The following is a 16,467-nucleotide window of genomic DNA, read 5'->3' on the forward strand; positions in this document are numbered from 1 at the left end:
TGTGTGTTCTAGATCGGCATCAGCAGGTCAAAGTCACAGCCGTTATTCTGCATGGATGCACATGACTCTCCGTTAAACCCGAACGGCCTACCCCCAACAATATGGGTCAGCTCGCCCAGAGATGGAGGGAGGCAGAGTCACTAAGGAGAGGAGTAAAAATAGAGCAGCTCATTGTGTCTATCAGCTTTCCTCCACAAAGAGGCAGTGAGAGAGAAAGAAAAGGAGAGGGCAAGTGAATGAGAGATTACATTTGCGTGTGTGTGTGTGATAGACAGGGGCTGCAGTGGCCAACAGGGAAGAAACGCTGCATTGACGTCAATAAAAGCCCAAGGCCTGAGGAGATGATGATAGTAATAATGAGTCATTCCTGATGAGGACCACAAATTCAAACATCTGCGCAGAGCACATCCCAGTATCTCTGTTCTCAAATGGACAAGATATCAATTCCAGTTTGCTTAAATGTATACAATGCCACAGCCGTTTTGACTAATTTAATATATTTTTGCATTGTATAATAACCATTCATTTTCAAATGAAAAATATATATATTTAAACAGTTCGACAAATCTCACAATAATAATAGAAATATTTTGTGTGTCCATTGCACATTTTTTATCCAGTCCATAGGGGCTGTCTAGGGGCTGAAGTACTAACAGACCAGACATTTGACTTATTGAGAGTCATGTTACAATTGTCCAATTCAGTATCAGAGTGTAGTAGGCTTGATCGAGGGAAAAAGAGAGGGCAAAGCGTGATGTCACAGAAGCTGATGATGCATTCTCCCTACGCACACTGTGATTGGCGCTCCGGTTCCGCCTCTGTTAACGTGAAAGGATTTAGGATGCCAGTCAATGCCTCCCACGGCAAGATCACATGATAACTGCCACTTTTTTCTCTCTCGCTCTCTCTCTCTCAGCCTCCCTCTTGCATTCTCTGCAGCTATTTTCAGTGAAGGCTCTCTTTCAAGGTCACTCTGCTCACGAGTGCAGACGCAGCTGGTTAGAACCTGACTTTTCATCACCCACCAGTGCTGAGTGGTGCAGAGCACAGGAAGATGGAGAATGCCAGTATGAGAAGGGGAAACAGGGGCAGGAAGAGAGATCTGCATACCTTTTCCTTTACCTAAACTTCAATAAATCATACTCAGACAATTATTCCAGTGTGAAATTTACTCGATAACGAATCCATCCATTATGTACTAGATCTTACTACCACATGATAAATAATAGATCAACTAATTGTAACCCAACTACGTAATGCTCTACAAAATAACAACTGTAAGCCAAAACACACATAACACTTCAGTCTATTAGTCGAACAATGCATTAACGCTACGCCGTTCACCTTTGTTATGTTGTGCACGGCATTGTTGGTCGACCCAGGCGGAGGTTCTGTATAATTGAGAAAGGTAACAGTGCTCTCCAGGTTCAACGTGACACGGATCGGATAGGCTTTCTGTCACCTGCTGCATAATTTAAGACTTTCTCCGGCAAGGCTGGAAAATTATTTACCCGCTTGCGGGATCCATTAACAAGCTCATAAAGGAGCATTGTGAACAAGGAGAGCCTTTGGAAAGGAGTGTTGACTCACCAGAGATACTGTGAGCACCCAAGTATTAATATTATAAATCTAACGTCCTGGGATTCAGCATGCTGAACTGGGGAGAAATGTATCCTTTTGACCTCATTTATGACATCACAATGCTTTTAAGAAATATGGTGTCTTCTATATATAAGTTAAGTGAAAATTTCAGTGATGGAAAACAATGACAAAAGCTTCAAGCTAGGAAAGATTGAGGGAAATGTGTAGAGGGAGGATGGGCGGTTTCCGTGTCTCAGTAAGACGGGGTATTAAATGTTCTGCCTCTGGGGTAATCAGCTGAGTTGTGTCCTCGGATTCCGTCTGACAGAGCGGAGATCCGACCAAACGCACACATAGAGCTCCACAGTGCAGGATCAAAGTGACACAGCTGCTAGAAATCTGAAATACCGACACTAATTACAGCTAAAGCGTGTCATTATTTCAATGTTAATATCCTTCCTCCTAACCCAGCTTAACATGCAGAGACAACTGTAAGTAAGCCATTTGAAGGTTGATTTTCCTGAAAATTGTAAACATTGTGGCTTTTTTCAACACGTACCTGTCCTTTCCTGTTGACACCGATGATTCCAGCTGTGGCTTCGTGGGGTGCCGTCACAAAAATGGTCTCTCCGCTGATTCGGTTCATATAGATGCAGGTGCCCGTTTCCAGGTCGTACAGATGAATGTAACCATATTTAGTGATGAGAAATACGACGTCCTGTTTGGAACTGATCTGTGTAATGAGAAATGTTGCATTGCATTAAATTTACTTTCTCATTCAAAATTTTAGGGTTGAATTTTTTTAGAAAAAAGTTCTCTTAAGATCACCATTTGTCTGCATGTATTTGATCAAAAACACTCTAAAAAGTAATATTTTGAAATATTACTACAACTGAAAATGACTTTTCTATTTGATAATATTTTAAAATTTTCAGGAAGGAAGAAAATAATGTCTCATTTAACTGGAAAAGACCAAGAAAGCTCATACCTGCATGGCCACGGGGAAGTCATTTTGCGCTTCTGGAGGGAAGAATACATCCACAGCTTTCTTTGGGAATGGCTGGTTGCCAGTCGGTGGTGTCCCCACTTCAATAATATGAAGCTGCATAGTGAATCATTTAGTAAATTTCATGGTGTGACGTAATACACACATCTCAAAGTGCTTCAAAAATGATGCAACAGGTGTAAGAGACAAATTAAGCGATCATCAATAATTAGCTCAGGAATGTAATTAAATTAAGTGAATGTTGTTCAATAATATTAGTAACATGAACATCTGAAACTAAAACTAGCAAGCTACATGACCTCTTCCTCAAAAACAGCAGTTAACACCCAAAAAACTGTCCAAACAACTTCCTATTTTTCTTAGACAACCATGTTAGGAATACTGGTAAATTTGGTCATTTATGCAGAGTAAAATGTTTCTAGTTAATGCAATTAAATACTATAAAGACATTTGGCAATGCACCTTTCCTCCTGCCTGACCCCGCACAGCGAAACAGAAGAGAGTGGATTCTTCTGTATTCCCCTCCATTTTGAACTGGCCAAAGGCTGCGGCATGACCCTCGATAGGCTGTGACACCTTCCTGTCAACTGAGTACAGCTGCATGGCACCAACAACTCTGTTTTGCTATAACAAGAAACAGAATAATAGAGAGATTTGGAAAAATGCCTTTGATTTAATATCCAACATCTGACTGAAAGAAAAACAAAAGAAATGATTAACTAATATAATAATAATAAATAAATAAATTACAGAAAAAGTCATTTATATGAAAAGGAAATAATGAACGCAAGAAATAAAGAAAACAATATTTCAATGTGAGCACGTGTATGTCTAGAATAGTGTGCATAATTCCTGAGTGATTATTTAAAATGATTATGACACCTGAGCAGAAATGCCAATGAGCAGCAGCCACTTCTGCTTGGCATCGGTGCGGTAGTTGATGATTTGACAGCCTGCCAGGCTGGAATGTCTGTCAAACACTTTGACCGGCTGAGAGTCTCCCTCCATGCTCCAATGATAGACAGCGTTATCGGTCACCAGGGCGACCGTGTTAAGAGAGATCCACTTCCAGAAAGTGACATCATCGGTCATGGTGTGGGCTTTCATCTTACTCTTCATCTCGATGTTAAAGATCTGAAGGGTTTTGGCAGCTGAGAGGAACAAAGGAGAAATGTCATTGTAGAAAACATTTTGACTTTTATACACATAAAAGCATTTAATTAGATTACAAAGAAATCAGGGTAGAAATATTGTCAGTCATGGCTGGAAGTGCATCAGGCAAGCCCACCATGACAGCTCATTCAGCAGTTAGACAAATGAAGCCAAGCAAATCAAAAAGCGAGTGTGGAGAGAATTTGTGAACGGAACACAATTTAGACATCTCAAATTAAACACCAGAGACTGATTTCATCTTAGCACAAGACATAATGTGTGTTATGGGAAAGGAAAACTTGGCGGGAACTCACCTGATTAACTTCCAACCGATTATTTATAAAAAACACTAATCTACGTGGTAAATTACTTTTCAGGTTCCAGTTAATCTGATCTTTGTGTACCGATACAATTAAGACAAGGATTGCAGCAAATGCAAAGATTTTTAAAGTCAACATGAAATGTTTTACTTTTGGTTTCGCTGACTGCTTTTAAGGCAGCCATTAGACCAGGATGTGGAGGCTGAAGGTGAAGTTCACCCAACAAAAAAATTTTTAAACAATGTAAAATGATTGCATTAATTTGAGGAAGGTTATGCACAACAGTAACCCAAAATTATGCCTAAATATTTGGGACTTGTTAACATTTCCCCAGCCTCTGTGACTTAGATGTCAGTAGAATATGAATGTTTCAAAGAAGTTTTATTTACTACTTTACGTTTAATAAAATGTATATAAAAAAAAAAAAAAAAATAGGAACAGGAATGTGTATTAAGTGAGTATATATTTTTTTTACTTCAAGCAGCTTGCTTGTCAGGGGTCTCATTTATAAAACTGTGCGTAGGAACCTTACTAAAAGTGTACGTGCGCCTGAAAGCCAAAAATGACGTATGCAAAAAAATTCAGACTTATAAAACCGTTCGTACGCCAGAACCGGCGCAGAATTCACTTTATAAATCCCAGTCAGCGGAAGATTGTGCGCACATGCGTCTCCACCCCGAAATAACCATATATGGAGCTTACAACGCCTAGTTTTACTATGCAGATCCTCATCTGCATATCATTTGCATATGATTATTCATCCATGTGATAACGTTTAACGGTACAAGACACATTACATTAATAAAAATCATGTACTTGCCTATCCTTGCCTTGTTTTTGAATACATAAATCAAATAGTGTAAAATACATTTCATCTTTTCCACTGGCCGAATAGTATTTTAATTGATTTATATTTGCAATGGAAACAGCCTTGGGCATTAGGCTATTTGCACGAAACTATTTTCTCAGACAATCTTGTATTATCATGATAAGCAATTATCTCTGTGGTTAAAACATTCAAACACAGCACGCCACAGAAAAAGTGTTCAAAAACATTGCATCCACAACAAATATTTCTATTGATTGAATTTGAATATAAAAAAAATGTTGTAACTTCTCAGTAATGATTTCATGTTTAAGCGTTCTCCGTTAATTTGAATGGCATATTTAATCTAAATGTTTATATCAGAAGTAAAACATAGTTTAAATCATTATTTTATTTATTTAAACTGTTATTTGCGTCAGTTTCACTAAACGGCCCAACGCACTCGCTGGCTCGGACATTTAAGAAGGGATGGATATTTGCTTCAAGTGACAGGCTTGGTGAGTGAAATTAGCCTATAATATTAATATTATAATATTTGTATTATCTTGTATTTCTTTAGATTTTCTGTCTCAAAGTGAACAAAAAGACGCTTAACTCCAGCTCACCATCGGTGTCGCCAAACTGCTCCATCTCCAAAACGTTCGTACGCATGGGTCAGAGTTTGCGTGCAGGTGCGCACATTTTCCCATCAAGTTTGTTTTTATAAATCACAACTTATGCGTCGGAAGTGGCGTACGCCTCTTTCAGGGCCTGTTTTGTGCATACGCAACGGTTATAAATGAGGCCCCAGATCTATTTTTTTCTGTGCTGACATTACTATAAGTTGCGATGAATTGGAAGTAGTGTACTAGTGACAGATCTTTTCTTCCACATTCAAGTGAAACAGATTATCGAAAAAGAAAATGTTGGGCCAGGACTTGGTTCTATCCATTGCTTGATTGGATTTTGATATGTACAGTAGGTGTTACACAAAAAAACAGAGTCGGATATGAATGCAAGCTTGCAAGGACAGGGTTTAGACAGCCTATGATTGGAAAAATCTAGCAAACATCATCAGAAGGAAGTCTTATTTTCACCGAAAATATCAAATTCAATCAAGATTAAAAAGATATATAAATATGTAAGAATTCATAATTTATACCAAAATAAATTCATTTTGAAAATAGATTGATTTCATGTCGACTTTACATTTTCAGTAGAACTTGTGTGAGATCGCAGGCTGATGTGAAGCTGATTACTGCAGAGGTCAGAATTTACATTTTATGCATCGACGGAAGCAAATGAACATGTTTCAGGCCAGTGTGGATATGATTCCTATAATACAACCTAACACTCATCACATGGCAAGGGTGGTAGCGTGAGAATTAGAGTGAGAAAGGGATAGAAGGGATTTAAATCGACATTTAAGATTGTCTCAACATAATAAGAGGGCAGGAAACAGCACTATAGTCCTAAACACCCTAAACAGAAGAAAACAACAACAACGTCTCAACATAATAATAAATAGGCCTACATGTCAAGGAGCTCAAATCCTGCTTTTGGACATCTAACTCAATACAGAGTATGGTTCCAACCTAGCTCTAAACTGAAAGCCTTAATTGGTTCATATGGTTGACAAACAAATCGGATTTAATAATATTCCAAATTTGGAGAGTCAGTCCTGAAGATCAGCAAATCAGATTTATATGCAGTGTGAACAAAGGTCAAAAGCAAAACTGTGCAAGTCTAGATCATTTCAGGTTAAATATTGCTCAGGAAATGTGCTGGTTGATTCGTACATGATATTGTGAATCCAAAATAGGCTAATAAAATGGACTGTAGCCACAAACAAACAATCAATTTAAAGCTAATCTAATATGAAACGGCAACTGACTGTTTTGGCTCTCAAATGCCAGCCATTCACTGCTCTTTTTCCTTCTATTGAAAAGTCAAAGCAAACAGGTTTGATGCTACAAATAAACGTTTTTCAAGCAGAACGTTTTATTTATTATGCCGTTTTACCAATTAACTTCACTTAAATGTATCAGTTACATTTAATAACATGCTAAGAATTCTAGAGATGACTATGAAATAGCCATTTGCACAGTATGACAACTCTACAGAGGCTCTAAGCTTAGTGCTAAAAGCTATTGATATTTATTCATAGCTATAGATATAACATCAACCATGACACTGATACAGAGTTAGTCACACAATTGCTACCTAAACACAAGCTGCATAGTGATTAAAACCTAATGGACTATGAACTACCACAAGAACCATAAAACTATGAGGCTACCTTTACCCAGGTTCATTTATATGGACTTAAGACATTTGATGTTAAGATTACATAGTGAGGGTGGAGGAAAGGACTCGATATGGCAAGCATTTAAAAAATATATAATAATTGAAATTAAACAAACAGAAAAGCACATGTACGCCCAACAATATTTCAGACCCCAGGAAGAGAAACTGGATTACTTATGTCTACAGAAATCAACATGATGTGAAAATTCAAGCTATGAATTTTGTGAAAGTCGAATCCTGTTTAGCCGAATTGGGTTAATTATGTGGTATATTGTTGGCTAAACAGTCTTTATCTATGTAAACATTATCAGAGGAATGCCACGACATGTTTGCTTTCCACACGGCTTGAATTTGCATGGAGCCCAAGTCCGAACTTTGAGGCACACCTCTCCAATTTACAACGGCAATATTGTAGATTTTCAAACTGCCGTTGTTCTCAAAACACATTCACTACATCAGAATATTTTAACTTCTAAAGTGTATATGAACAATGTGTATGCATATCCTAAAACATTATTTAATACATTTTCTGGCTTGAAGTGGAGGCTCTAGAAACACCTACACAAGGTTAAGCAATGAGGCCAAACAACTCTACATGAGGTTTATTTTAGAAACAGGATTATAACTTTCACAAATCATTGTACTAAAATATTAACTCACCGTCTGCATACACATGAGAAAGCAGCAACAAAAAAGGAAACAAAACAAAAAGACAAAGCAATTATGGCTGCATGACAAAAAATACACAACATATCATGTTACTGTAGGCTAAGATGTAGACTACAATGAGGAAAATGCAAAAACATTTGCTCCAGAAATTGTTCTAGTATAATTTAAACTAAAAAAACTCTGTGTTAATGAATGAAACTAAGAAAACAACATACTTAAGTTCCAGTTTAAAAAACAATTGGTTTGGATCGATTCTATGATTCAGTTCAGCTAAAAATACAGTAGTTATTACAATTAGGTTAATATGGGTATCTGTGGCTCTAATAATCTATATCTCCTACCTTTAAGTGCAATGACTTTGCTCGCAGGGTTCATGATGGCGCTGTCTGCAGAGATGGGCCTGCGGATGGGGGTGTTTGGGTCCGCCATGTCGATGATCACCACCTGTGCCTGTTCTCCGACCTTCTCCCGGATACAGATGAATTTATCCGATTCCATCGTCAGGGTGCTGAACCCGATGTTGGCCGGGTTGATCCCCAAATTTTGGAGCTAGGAAATTTCATTTTTTATTAGTTTAATTGAATTTGATTGAAAACATAATACACAAAAGATTTATGATGACAATTCCCATTTTAAAAGTGTATACAAACAAGAACATATCCTTTTCAAGAGCCATGCATGAAATCACATTCATCATTATGTTACATTATATCATGTTTCACTCTGACCCTGTGAATTATTACAAGAATTGATCTTTAAGGAAAAATCAATGACTGTGTACCCCACACTACTGACTGAAAAGGCATAATTTACAAGGGGCACAAACACACCAAAGAGTCACAAAGAACTTTGTTCCAAGAACTTTTGTCCTTTTTGTTGACAAAATTTCAGCAGCAGTGGTGTCTTTTGTAGCTTATGAGATTAACAATTTTTCACACAAAAAAAAAGGCATAGGACCAGCAAAACTTCCCTTTCCCCACTCCACTAAGCCAAACACATGGATTCACTGTCTGAAAAGGCCTTGAGGAATTTATCTCAGGGACACACAAAGAACAGATACAAGAAACAGATACATTGGTTAACTAAGTCATTTTATTTTACTGTAAAATCGTCCAATTTATGTTTTTTGCACGTAAAAACTTTGAATTAATGTATAATTTACAGAGAAAAACAGTAAACGGACATTCGCAGAAGTCCCTTCATTTATTGGAAAATTGTTGCGAATCGCAAGTCACTAACAGGCTAACCTTTTTACAAGCACACGGCTACGCATCTGGAAAGATCAGAAGAGGAGAGACAAAAACACTTCAATTATCCAGAGTTTCCCTCAATTACCTCAGATACAAAAACAGCAGGTCAGACTTTTTCTCGACACAAGCTGCTCAACAGATAAAGCAAGACAACAAATAACCTTTCACCAAATAAATGCACATAATAGTTAAGGTCAAGTAATCGCGTTTTAATTTCAGCTTTTAAAGGCTTATGGCCAATGGTTTTAATTTGATCAGCTATCAAGTGATTAATATCAGTGGCACGTAGGGAACATACCAGGTATACTCAACACTGATAAGGAACTCATATCCGCTAACGAAACATGTTTCAAAGAGGGTTTCAAGCTATTAAAGAGACACTATCTCAGGTCATAACTAATAGAACTAAACCAACCACGATGAGACTCTGGTCTCAGTCAATTAGAGACAAAAATAAAAAGTCAGTGGGACACCAGCTTAGCAGCACCACACCAGCTGTCTTAGAAGTCTGAGTCACCAAAGGCTCAGTCAGAAAGACTGACCCTAAGATCGATGGAGAATAAGATCTGCACTTGCACTCAGAGAAGCAGTGTGATCTGCACACTAATAAATGCTGATCTTTTCTTGTAAATTAGTCCAATTCTAACTTGTCTGTCTTAGACAGCATGATTCACACCATGTGACTAAGCACCACATGTAGACGAGAAAATGCAGAGACATCAAATCTGAAGAGACTTACGTTTGAAATGGGTTCGGAGAGGAGCAGAGGAGGAGGATTTAGTGTAGGAGACATCTTGACTTCAGGCATTTTCAACTAAACTGACAGCTGCTTCTGAAACGACTCTTCTCATATCAAGTCAGATGGCCAAAAGGGTGAAGTTGTAACTTTGTTTCTGATGAGCAGCCAAAACCAAGCCTTGGTTTTTATCAGCCGCCAGACAGATCTCGAAAACCAGCAAGCTCAAACAGAGGTGGCAGTTGAGTTTGAGACACAGACGTATCGCCAAACGCGATTCTAATGTTCGAAACCATGCGCCAGCTGCCGGCACCATTGAATTACGGAGATCAGAGCTGACAGGTGGACACACAGGGATGAGAATCCGTGGTCTTATGTAACATCACTTACAGTATTCAACGAAAAACTGTGACACAAATGAACCGTGACGCTGTACAGGAGGAGAGTCCTCTGTGACATTAACAAAGCTTTCAATGGTTAGTGTTTAGCAGTTATTTGCCAATAGTGCCGCTATGCTCCCAAGACTATTTGTTTTGTCTAAAATCCACTTGTTTTTGCTCTGATAACAGCCTCAAAGAGCATAACTGAATTAAAGATGACTTGAAAGTACAAGGACAAATTTTAAGGATAAATTTGTCAGATGTTATTATTAATGCATTGCAATATTATTTACCGGTACATAAAGTTATGCGACTACAAAGTCTATTATATGGCTTTGGAAAACTTGGAATATAGTGCAATATTTGTTTGGACTACACTTAAGGTAGTTTTATGATCATTTTTCAAGTACTTTTTGGAACTTTGACAGGCCCTTATCCCAACCCACTTTTGAATTATATGGAATAAAACAGAGTGAACCTAAACCAGAACTTCTCCTTTTGTGTTCAACAGAAGAACGAACGTCATAGGGGTTTAAGAAATCATGAGGGTGAGTAAACAATAACATTTTTCATTTTTGGCTGAACAAACCCAAATTACAAGGACCTTGGATATCTAATACAGAGGTCGTACACGATATAATAAACCTTACTGACTGATAATTATTGTGAAGGGCAGCAAAGACTTGGAGTCTTGTTCAAGTTGCTAAATACTAAACTAACTAAATATTAACAAATACTAGAGTCAGTTGCCTTTAGCCAGCAATGAAATGCTGTATCTATGTCTCCTGCTGCAGTTCTTAGGCCTAATCAAAGAACAAGGAGGAACAGGAAATACATTTTCTAGGAAGAGCTCAACGGAATTAGCAGCAACATTTATCAATGGGTAACGGACGCTGACACACCCGAAGCAACACCCACATTCCTTTGTCATGTGGCACAGAATGCCACATCATCACTAGCTACTAAGCAAGAATTATGAAATGAAAAAATTAAATAAAAATAAAACCAAATTATATAAAACATATTTTTGTAAATAAGCTATTTTCATGGCAGTTAAAAATTAGGTACAAATTATTATCACATATTTAAAAAAGGAGATAAACAGACAATTTATAAAAATATCAAATGAATTTACATGCAAAAATAATCTAATAAAAAATTGTAAATACAAAATATTGCTACTGAGAGAACTGTAGTCTGCTCACGAACATTTCTGTGACCTTTCTTACTGCATTTCAAAGATGACATCACACATGATGACATCACTGCTGAGCAGGCGTTGCTGATTGGCTGAGGGGAAGCTCTGCCATTCCAAGCTCTCATAACGCAATGAGAGACTGTGAAGCAAACGTAAGTGAAAGAGCACTCTCTGCTGTAGCGTCAGCCTTAGGCCAAGCGTGATTCATCCACAGCATGTACCTGCTGTTTGCTTCAGTGTCGTCACAGACATGCCCAGAAACTAACCCTCTTTCCCATTAGGTAGTTCATCCAGCCTCAAAGAACATGCTGCGTAGCTCGAGAAACGGCTATTCGAAAATAGCTGGCCAGTCCCTTCCACAGAAATCTCTGGTATGTGCATGGATGCGATATTGATTTTATTCTGGCAAGGAATTTAAATCAATAATTGCTAGGTATTACAAGGAAAGCTGCTCTTTTTGTACCAGAAATAATTCAGTTCAGAGAAAGATACTGAAGGTGACTATTCATTTTAAACATATTAAGTCAGATATGCGCAGGATCTGATATACACTACAGGTCAAAAGTTTGGACATGCATACTCACTGTTTATTAATTCCTAGAATAACACACTATTATTTGATCTCGTATCCAACTTGACAATGAAAAATAAATCATTTAAAGCATTTGAGCATAAACTTTTCAAATGATTAGATGAAATTTCAATCAAGTGTGTTTACAGCATGGTAAACTCAAATAGTTGGCAATGGCATGTGTTCACTGACATAGAAAACCAAATGGAATTATCAAGCGGTTTTTTGAAAGCATTGACAATCTCTCCTCTCTGCTGGTGTATAACTGACTTCCCATTTTAGACTGTTTATTTTACAGTGGTTAGATAAAGATCAGTACTGTGAACTTTACCAGTGAGTTAGCAAACTAAAGACAACATACGAGAGATGATGGTGAACAACAGAAGAAGAAGAAGAAAGAGACAGACGTTAGCCGAATCACACCAGCTTGTACATCGAGATTTCTTCAAACAAAAAATTCAGATGCAAAGTAAGGGGCCGTTCACACAGAATGCGTTTTTCCATTCCAGTGTGCTACTTTTCCATTTTTTTTCTATGTGAACAATATATTTGGACAAAGTAACAAGTGTGCATGCAGCTACACCTACATTGAGCTAACTTGCATAACATGGTCCCATTAGGACATTAAACTTGCCTCCCCGCTGGCACTTTCACTGGCCATCACCAGTGTGGCATTCCACATTAAACCTTAAGAACAACCACAGACACTTGACTTAAGGTTGAGCGGTTGCTCTGTTACGCTGACCTAGGCTACTTTTGAAGTGTTCATGCTTTTAGCACATTTTGATGGCCGAGCTTTGCTTTCACAAATCAGGGCAAGTGAGAGAAATGTGAAAAACTTGAAGTGTCAAGAGCTTCTTTGGGTTTGAGCAGATAAATTCAGCACGTCATTTAAAATCATGACTGTCAGCACATTTTTTTCTCCAACCTCCTGTGCTCATTTAACCCCTTTCCTTCACCATGCAGGGAAATATGGCGCCTTGCTCAGCACAAACCCCTTGTGCCTTTATGATAGCAGGAGGCTTGGGGAAGGATACACAATATGCTGAGGCTTGCACAACACTGCCATCGTCCTCCATAACAGGAAGCTGGGACCCATTGTGTAGAAAGCTAAATCAACATATTAAGAGCTGTGACCATATGACCAAAGGTGACATGTGACCAGCCTAACAGGTTCATTCTGGACAGCAGAGCGGGAAGTGAACGGGAAAGGGAATAGAAGGAATGAATCGTCTCCGCAAAGAAATCCGAGTTCAGCCAGTGCTGAGCAGTTCAAAATGGATAATGGATCTCCAACTACATGAGACAGTCATGTGTGATCAGCAGGGTAGAGTTCAAAGATCAAATGCATTCACATGGCTTTAAGGTAACGTATTAAACAGCATCACATAAAACACACAAAATCCATCTGAAGATCACCTGACTTGCCCCTGTATAATGCTTATGTTACTCTTAAAACCAGAGTAATTTACTCAGGTGATCTGCATTGATGCACTACAGGTTATGAGAAACAACTAGGCTAACTTTCTGCATTGCACTTTGATGCGCTTTGAGCATTCAATGAGTTAAGGATTTTATACATTGCATTCGATTGTTCAGTCATTGCCTGGTTTTTAGTTTGCATTGCTTAGGTAAGGCAATTGCAAAGAGATAACATCTAACATATAGACCTACTGCCCTTGTATACATGAAATCATCTGGTAGTAAACTACGTTCGCATTTAAACTGCAGGTCTTGAAGCCCAATTCCGATTTGTTGTCTATATCCGATTTTTTGGAAGACCAGCTTACATCTTTTAAAAGTGACCCATATCCGATATCTGCATTTACACTATACACTTGGCGAAACAACCCAAGGTAGACATACCGACCCGAAAAATATTAGGCCAGAAAGGAAGTAAAAATGGCACAATTTGCAATGGACGCAGACGAAATGATAATACAAGCTTTTGCTCTCCGCACCATCTTAAAAGGTCGGCAAAACATTCGTCACTTAAGGCAAAAAAAAAAGAAAGAGAGGAGAGCCCTTGTTGCAGAGCATTGAAAAGAGTCATGTGATCGTAGTTGGAGTCCTCCTGATGTACGACTCGTATTGACGGGAATATCCGATCGGTCCGCTTACATGGCAGACACAAATGCACGTATCCGATTCATATCAGATTGATTTCCACATATGAACGAGGATTGAAGAAGATCGGAGGATATCAGAATCTGTGCTTTTTCCTGCTTACCATTGGTCATATCTGATCCGTGCCACATTGGAGGGAAAAAAAATTGGAATTGGGTCACTTGAACCATGTAATGTAAATGAGGCCTCAATAATTTATACGGAAAATGACAGTTTCGGTGACTAGACATCAATTCTGCAAACATTAACATACCAATCATTATACTTTTAATTTGGCATCTAACTGCTGTGCCTCAGATTTCGGCAAACCGAAATAAGCAGCTCTACGATTCGGACTACATGAGCAGGTTTCCTGGACTCCTGTTGTACTCTTACCACTTCACTGGAAAAGTGCTGTTCCACATTTGCATTTCATGAAGTGAAAATTCCACCTGAGGACTTCAGGCTCTTTTTGGTCCATTATGCTCTTTGCTTTTTTTTTTTTAACACTACTCACCTTGTGATCAGTATCCCAAAATCTGACAAAATTTGACAGGATATATAGAATGGCATGCATTTCAATCTGTCCGCCCGTAATCAAAATCCTGTTTGGTGCCAGTTGGATACTACAAATTGTGTTTGAGAATTAAACTAAATAATCAGTCAATAGCCAAAGTTTGCCACATTAAGGACATCTAATCGTATCTAAACTGGTGGTTCTCATCCAAAATAAGCTGTGATGTGGGCCAGACCTACACAAAACTATGACAAAATGACACACACTGTTTCAGGCCTGACACTGTGCAAATATGATGTTAAACAATATCTAATTGATCTAGCAGTAGGACTGTTGGTCATAATATGACCTATGTCAAGGACACAGAAGCAATACATATTTAAAAAAAAAATACCAAAATACACACAAAACGAGACAATGGGTTAAGTTGTATTACAAGTATAATTAGTGACCAAAATGAGTTACACCAATTCATTAACTGACTGAGACTAAGGGACTGAGAGCCTCAACTGAGATAGTATAAACATAAGAAGGGACAGCAAAGCAATGTATGATTTCATTGCAAAATAATGAGCGGTTGCAGAGGTATCATGGGACCACACACACGTCTATAGGTGGGGCACTTAACACCTGCTACCAGGTAATCTCGACACCTCAAACATAAACCTGTCTTATTACAATATAATAGGCCAGGGAACCGTGTATAAAACAAGACGGAATCTCTTCGATCATATACAGTGATTCATTTCAATAAATAAAAGAGTCTGTTTATTTTAAGTTTTCCTCAGTAGATGTTATATATATATATATATATATATATATATATATATATATATATATATATATATATATATATATATATATATATATATATTAGTACACTACACACACACACAAGGACACAACCAGAGGCCAAGACAGCTGACTAGTGTAGATAAGCCCTGTGACTGCAAATCTCAATATATTCTCAATCTTCCTGCCATAAATCATTTCCAAGCTACGTTATAGTTTCAATACACTAAATTCGCCAAACCCCTGTGAATGTTCGAAGAATTATGACCAAAAAGGATGTCTGGGAAGGCAGATCACTAGATTGACTGTGTGTGTGTGTGTGTGTGTGTGTGTGTGTCACAGCCAGTATTTAATATTCAGCTGGATAACACCGACCGTAGCTAAGCTAACTCCATTGCTACTTACTACAGCTACTGGTGGGAGGTCATATTCATCAGGGAATGGGTTACTACGTCTGTTCATTTAAAAAAAAAAAACGCACACTGACGTTTTCACTACAATCGCATAATAAAATAAACGAGACCCTCATTTTAAGATGTTTCAAAGTCCTTACCTGCAGGTGCTCCTGGAATCTGATGGGCAGGATTTGAGCCATGATGATGGTGGTTTCTCTTCGCTTTCCTCTCTAATTCCTGCTATTATTTCTGCCTAATCTAAACTACTCCAGAGCCGAGAATGAATGGAGGTGGTCTTGTGTATTTTGGGGGGGCAGATGAACCGGGAATGTGTTAGGTTTCTCTAGTCGCCCGTTGAATGTAAATGAGGCGCTTCAACTCCAGAATGTCAACCGCCGCTGAGAGGAACTCTAGAAACCTGCAATGGCGGCGGAACCCGTCCGGTGGAGAAACGCACCGGAAAGAGACGTAGATCTCAATGGAGGCGGAGGGATACGAGCACTGCGGAGAAGAGGGATTTTAGTTTGTTTGACTATAAAATGTTAGTAATATACACGTAGGGATATTGTGAATGTGTTATACGTATTTTTTTTTAACATGGGAGAACTTAATAAGATAAGTTTGAGCGTAAAGGCTGAGGGTACTAGTTCTTTGCGAATCGCCCTTTTGCCACATCATTCGT

General features: G+C 38.3%; 1 protein-coding gene across 1 annotated transcript in view; it reads right to left on the reverse strand.

Moving 5' to 3' along the window:
• The window catches only part of cltca (clathrin, heavy chain a (Hc)), a 36,200-nt gene extending 19,970 nt beyond the window's left edge, over positions 1–16,230 (reverse strand). The window contains exons 1-6 of the mRNA XM_081355169.1: positions 15,944–16,230; positions 8,182–8,389; positions 3,470–3,738; positions 3,050–3,211; positions 2,570–2,683; positions 2,141–2,314 (exon numbers count right to left, since the gene is read on the reverse strand). Coding sequence (XP_081211295.1) covers positions 2,141–2,314; positions 2,570–2,683; positions 3,050–3,211; positions 3,470–3,738; positions 8,182–8,389; positions 15,944–15,985 — 969 coding nt within the window. The 5' untranslated portion in view covers positions 15,986–16,230. The remainder of the gene's footprint in view (positions 1–2,140; positions 2,315–2,569; positions 2,684–3,049; positions 3,212–3,469; positions 3,739–8,181; positions 8,390–15,943) is intronic.
• Between the last annotated feature and the right edge of the window lie 237 nt (positions 16,231–16,467).

Source organism: Scardinius erythrophthalmus, assembly GCF_964197995.2.
Source record: "Scardinius erythrophthalmus genome assembly, chromosome: 23".
In the NCBI taxonomy this organism is placed as follows: Eukaryota; Metazoa; Chordata; class Actinopteri; order Cypriniformes; family Leuciscidae; genus Scardinius; species Scardinius erythrophthalmus.